Source organism: Engraulis encrasicolus, chromosome 11 (assembly GCF_034702125.1).
Source record: "Engraulis encrasicolus isolate BLACKSEA-1 chromosome 11, IST_EnEncr_1.0, whole genome shotgun sequence".
Lineage (NCBI taxonomy): Eukaryota > Metazoa > Chordata > Actinopteri > Clupeiformes > Engraulidae > Engraulis > Engraulis encrasicolus.
This window is the reverse complement of record NC_085867.1, coordinates 45,254,342-45,260,614: the sequence shown is the minus strand read 5'-3', so window position 1 is coordinate 45,260,614 and position 6,273 is coordinate 45,254,342. Positions and strand designations below refer to the sequence as shown.

The 6,273-nt window shown below is 46.9% G+C and overlaps 1 protein-coding gene across 1 annotated transcript in view; it reads left to right on the top strand.

Annotated features, from left to right (window-relative positions):
• The window catches only part of slc27a4 (solute carrier family 27 member 4), a 47,258-nt gene extending 43,374 nt beyond the window's left edge, over positions 1-3,884 (top strand). The window contains exon 15 of the mRNA XM_063210752.1: positions 1-3,884. This exon is cut by the window's left edge and continues 56 nt beyond it. Within this exon, the coding sequence (XP_063066822.1) occupies positions 1-102 (102 nt within the window). The 3' untranslated portion in view covers positions 103-3,884.
• The last annotated feature ends 2,389 nt before the right edge of the window (positions 3,885-6,273 follow it).

Here is a 6,273-nt window from a genome sequence, read left to right as displayed (position 1 = left end):
GTGTCGGACCGGCTGTTCTTCCTGGACACCAGCAGGGGGGGCTACGTAGCGCTGACGCCAGAGCTGCATCGCGCCATCCTCAGCGGCAAACAGAAACTCTAGACCTCTAGACCCGCCAACCAATCAGGCCAGCCAACCAATCCCCTCGCACTGCTGACCTGTCAATCAGGCCTTCACCCAATCAATGCCCCCCATGCCCCGCTCCTCACATATGCCCCTCCCCTCTCAGGCCCGTCAGGTCCTCCACCCAATCCCCACACACTTACTCACATAAGTCCCGCCCACATGGCAACAGGACATGCCTACCCCCCCACCCCACCCTCAGGTTACCTGATTGGTCACAGCGAGGGGAAAACAGGAACACCTTTCATTTCAACCAATGAACAGAGACCTTCTCTCTTACATCACAACTGAAGCCCGCCCCCAACCCGCTCCTTAGCCACGCCCAGGAATGCCATTCCACCAATCAGCATAGCCCGTTCCAGCTTCTTCCTGACCAATCCGGAGGCTGTCTTGGACGGCACAGAGACGGGCTGCCTGGCATCATTGCAGAAAAAAACAACAACAACAAAACAAATAACTATAAATCAAAACAAAAGTAAAAAGTTAAAACCTGAAGAATCAACAAGCAAAAGGAGACTTTGACTAAACAAACAAACTAAGGAGTGACTAGAGAGGAGTGGAGAAAAGACTGCAACACACCAGCGAGTGTGTGTGTGTGTGTGTGTGTGTGTGTGTGTGTGTGTGTGTGTGTGTGTGTGTGTGTGTGTGTGTGTGTGTGTGTGTGTGTGTGTGTGTGTGTGTGCATGACTGAGTGTGTATGTGTGTGTGTTTGTGTGTGGAGTCTGGATTCATCGATGTGTTTCATGTCAGAATTCGAGATGTCAGCCCCTGAAGCTCAACCTGCTCCAAAGTCCTTGTGAAGTTTGGCCCTCTTAAGCCCGCTTTTGCCTTGCCCTGGCCCTCTTTAGCCCTCTTCAGCCCTGGAAAGGCGCTACGCTATGCTAGGCTAGCGCTACGCTAATGCATGTCGCTAGCACAGGAGTGTGCACCACCGATGACCAAAGCCACCTGTTCTTTAGCCACGCACTATGCTAGGCTAGTGCTACGCTAATGCATGTTGCTAGCAGAGGAGTGTCTGCACCACCTATGACCAAAACCCCAGAGGGCTAGCGTGCAATAGGCAGCCAGGTGGCTAGCTAGCTCTGCTGTCGAAGCGAAGTGTGTGTTTGTGTGTGTGTGTGTGTGTGTGGGTTTGTGTGTTTGTGTGTGTGTGTGTGTGTGTGGGTTTGTGTGTGTGGCTCGAGTGCAGCTAGCTAGCCGCAGGGGCCACACCACCAATGCTATTTATTATTAAAGGGACCGGCATCACCAAAAATATTTAAGTTGTAGACTAGTCACATTATCCAGTCATATTCCAAAAAAAACATGATTGTATCATTTGCATTGTTGATTGGTGTACTATGGTTATGGTTTTTATTTATATTTATATGTACTTACTGTACTTTGATCATTGCACTCTGCCGCTGCGTTGCTGTGTGTACGACTGGGCTGCACTACTCCGTTGCACTACTCCTCCATAAGTCTAGAGGGCGCTAGTCAAGCATCTCCTAATGGCCATGCCTGACCGTTGTCATGGAAACCGTTGTGGGTTGAGCTATCAGGGCTGACCTCGTGATGACAGGAAGAAACAGAAAGAAAAACAAAAAAAACGGAAATTGAAAACAAACAAACGGAAATGTAAGGATTAAACGGAAATTAAGGATTGTAAAAAAAGCGGACACCTGAACTTTGACCTGCAGCAGCCCTGCAGCGCTGCCATGGAAACCATGAGGACAATGACAATGATGACATTGAGAACATTGATGATGAGGATGGTGACGAGGAGGGGGGTTGTTAGTGCAATATGTTCTGGTGCTAATGGACAACGTCCTCCGAGGAAATTGATTATTGCGATCATGTCAACAGAGATGGAGGGAAGAGGACAGAGAGAGAGAGAGAGAGGGGGAGGGAGGGAGAGAAATGAGCCATGGGATGGGGGAAAAGGGAATCGTGTGCAACATGACTCATGAGTTAGTTCATTGTTTAAATAGTTAGTTAATCGATTGATTGATTGATTGATTAGTATTATTTGTGTTTGTGCTTGTTGCTGTCTATGTGTCTCACTCGGCCACTCAGTCTGCTGTCTGTCTGTCTGCTGTCTGTCTGTCTGTCTGTCTGTCGCGTCGCTACTTTAAATCAGCCGGCATGAATGATCAAACACTACGGAGCTCCGTGCCTTACTCGAAATCACCCATCACTATGGCAACAGCACCCCATCACTCTGGAGTTAGCAACACCACCCATCACTATGGCAACAGCACCCCATCACTCTGGAGTTAGCAACACCACCCATCACTATGGCAACAGCACCCCATCACACCATAAACCCACACGTTTCTATAAAACTCAACAATGGGGGTCCACAATGGGGTTCTGTGAGCTGGCGAGTTAGCGTTAATGGAGTTAGCAACACCATCCATCACTCTGGTGTTAGCGTTAGCATCAGCGTCACTCTTACTCTGAGGATAGCAACACCACCGTCACCCACGATCTCAATAACCTCCCCCTTATCCAACACCCCCTTACCCATCACCACCCGTCACTACGGAGTAAGAGTTAGGAACAACACCCATACTCAACACCACCCATCACTATGGAGTTAGAGTTAGCAACATCGTAACTCTTATTCAACACCACCCATCACAATGGAGTTAGAGTTAGCAACAACTTCACTCTTATTCAACACCACTTATCACTATGGAGTTAGAGTTAGCAACAACGTAACTCTTATCCAACATCGCTCTTACTGGACAGCACTCTTTCCCAATTTCGCTCTCACTGTTGAGTTGCAACATCTCCAACCCAGGAGATAGGCTACCATTCTTACTCTGAGGGTGTCGTCACCATCTCTTTAACATCACTCTATAACTCTACTTACTGTGCGGATGGTGGCATTAGCATCTCTCTCTCCCTCTACCATCCCTCTCTCCCTCTACCATCTCTCTCTCCCTCTACCATCTCTCTCTCCCTCTACCATCTCTCTCTCCCTCTACCATCCCCCTCTCCCTCTTCCATCTTTATGTCATCTCTCTGTTCCTCATCTCTCTGCTCCTCTATCATTCCTCACTGCAGAATCAATACCTTCCTGTTTGTTCTAGAATGTCTGTAGAACGCAGTCATGTCTGTCCACGTCATTCTAGAACGTCTGTAGAGCGCGGTCATGATCATTGTAGGATCTCAGAGTCTTCTGTCTGTGTTATTGTCGTTCCATACGTTCCATAACCACAGCAGGCCAAGCATCCTCTAAAGCACTAGAGACGTTTACGTTCTTTTGGGTTCTCCACACTGTGTTTCTGTTCTTTTGGGTTCTGCACGTTTCTTTCTGTTCTTTTAGGTTATGCACATTTTCTTTCTGTTCTTTTGGGTTCTGCATGTTTTCTTTCTGTTCTTTTGGGTTCTCCACATTTGTTTGCTTCCTTTGGGCTAAATATCAGAGGAGTCTCAGACTGTAAGAGAGATGAGTGTCCCCCATGCTCCAATACTCCTCTTCAACATTCCCCTTCGTCTGACTGAACCTTTAACACAAGATGCTTTTGTGTGTTTGTGTGTGTTTGTGTGTGTGTGTGTGTGTTCACCAAAGGGCATGCTTGTCACTATCTCCCCCTTGCGTCTGAGTCTCACTGTAATTATCTCTCATTCACAGCCATCGAGTCATATCGTACTTCCATATCTCATGAAAGAAGAGGGAACACTGAAAAAAGTCAATAATAATAATAATAATTCAATAATTGTTCAATAATGATGTCGGTTATCATTCCAACAGCAGTTTTCAAGGGCTCATGAGGACTTGAGGAGGGGTAAGGGTTGAGCGCGCGCGGGGGGGGGGGTGTCTGCTTTAAAGTGTGTGTGTGTGTGTTTGGGGGTCTGTCTGGAGTGTTGACAGGCTTGTGCTCTTTCCTCAGATCATAGTGTTTTTGTTTTATTTTGATTGAATTTGGTTGAATTTATGTTATTCAGATTTTTTGGTTTGTTTTTTTTGTTTCTTTTGTAATTTTAAATTATTATTACTATTATATTTTGTGTGGAATTTCTGTATGGATCCATGTAATCTGTATGAATTGTTTGCTTTTAATTGTCATTGCACTTGGGATATGGAGGGGGGGGTGCTTTAATGTGTCAGGGGGGGGGGGGTCATTCACTTGGAGGGGATATGGAGGGGGGGGGGCGCTTTAATGTATGGGGGATCATTCACTTGGAGGGGATATGGGGGGGGTGCTTTAAATATAACGAGTGTGGCGGGAGGGATCATTCACTGAGTATACGGGGGAACGATTATCATTGAGTGTGGGCGGGGGGGGGTTGGTGTCATTGATTCCGCATATTAAAAGGGCGTGGGGTTGGCTTGGGGGTTATACGCGGACTTCTTGTATGCAAACTTTACTGTCTGCACGTGCAGCTGAGGATCACTCAGCAACCCCTGATTGGTTGGAAACTGCTTTCACGTCACGTGATTGGCTGCTTAGCATCTTGCCCCTCCTCACAGTGCAAATGTTTGTAAACAGGAAACCTATCTATTGAGTATGGGAGGGGTTATTGATACATATTGATATATGAAAAGCATTCATACACTATCTAATGTCACCTGAGGCGGTGTATGGCTAGCTATTGACTGTGTGTGTGTGTGAGTATGTATGTGTGCTTGTGCGTGTGTATGTGTGTGTGCATGTGCCTGTGTATGTGTATGTGTGTATGTGGGTGTGTCTACGTCAATCAGTCCCATGACAGCAACGGATTCCTCCTGCTGAGGCTCTGATTTTGTTTTTGATTTTTCCAGTTTTGACATTCCCCTTTAATATCTATTTTACTTCCTCAGTGACATTCCCCTTTAATGTCTATTTTACTTTCTCAGTGACACTCTCCTTTAATGTTTCCATGCCCCATTCCATTCTTCTGTAATTACCGTTTTGTTGTTTTCTATTCTCCTTTTTTACGCAGAGTTGTATAAAGTAGAAGTACTCTTACAGATGTAATTACAACACTAGTGATATGATATTACATGGTTCCGACTTTGTAATACGTCACACATACCACTATTGTTCTAATTACATATGTGTTTTATTACACTTACTTGACGCTTTTATCCAAAGCGACTTACCGATATTACAGGGTATTGCTGGTTACAGTTCCTTTGAGCAGTGTGGAGTTAGGTGCCTTGCTCAAGGCCACTTCATCCATGGATGGAGGAAGGAATTGGGAAGGGTGGGGATTGAACCGGCAACCCTGTGATCTACAGTCCAACTCCCTCAACCAATGACACTATGGCTGCCACACATGTGGCACGTAAGAGTTTGTAAAAATACTTCTACTCCTACTTAATGCAACTCTGCCCCTCTTCAATGTCCTTCAATGTCCACATGCCCCATTCTCCTCTCCTCAGTTCTCCTTTAATGTTCACATGCCCCATTCTCCTCTCCTCAGACAGTTCTCCTTTAATGTCCGCATGCCCCATTCTCCTCTCCTCAATTCTCCTTTAATGTCCACATACCCCATTCTCCTCCCCTCAGTTCTCCTTTAATGTCCACTTGCCCCATTGTGTCTCAGTCTGAGGCTGGAGTGTACTGTATTCCCAACAGCCACGAGGATCGCCGCTCAGCTGCTGTGTGATCGACGTGTACGTACATAGTTAGTTAGTTGTGTTTACCAAACAGGCCGTCCAACAGCAGGGCTGTGTGTGCGCGGCACGCGCGTCTATCTGTGTTGTGAATGGCACTGGTGTGTCTCAGCCTGTTGTGAGTGTGTGTGAGGAGAGAGGAGGGTGAGGGATGAGGAGAGGAGAGAGATGGGGAGAGGAGAGGAGGGCCGCTTGCAGTTCCCCTTTTCAGCCACACAGTGGTGCTGTGCATCACAACTGTGGCGCAACTTATCACATACAGACACACACACACACACACAGGCTGGATCTCAAATGGCGCACTTGTGCACTTCAGGCACTATGTTTCAGTGCGTAACTAATACGGCATACGCACTGAAACATGAACACTAAAGTGCACAAGTGCACCATTTGAGATTCAGCCACACACACACTTGCTCACTCTCACTCCTGCTCTCCATGCCCTCCTGCTGTGATTATGCTGGGGGTGATTGTTTAGCGCCCTCTGCTGTTGTGGAGTATCAGAGTATTCCTGCAGCATCATGAAGAGTGTGTGAGGGAGAAAGGAAGGACTTCCTACC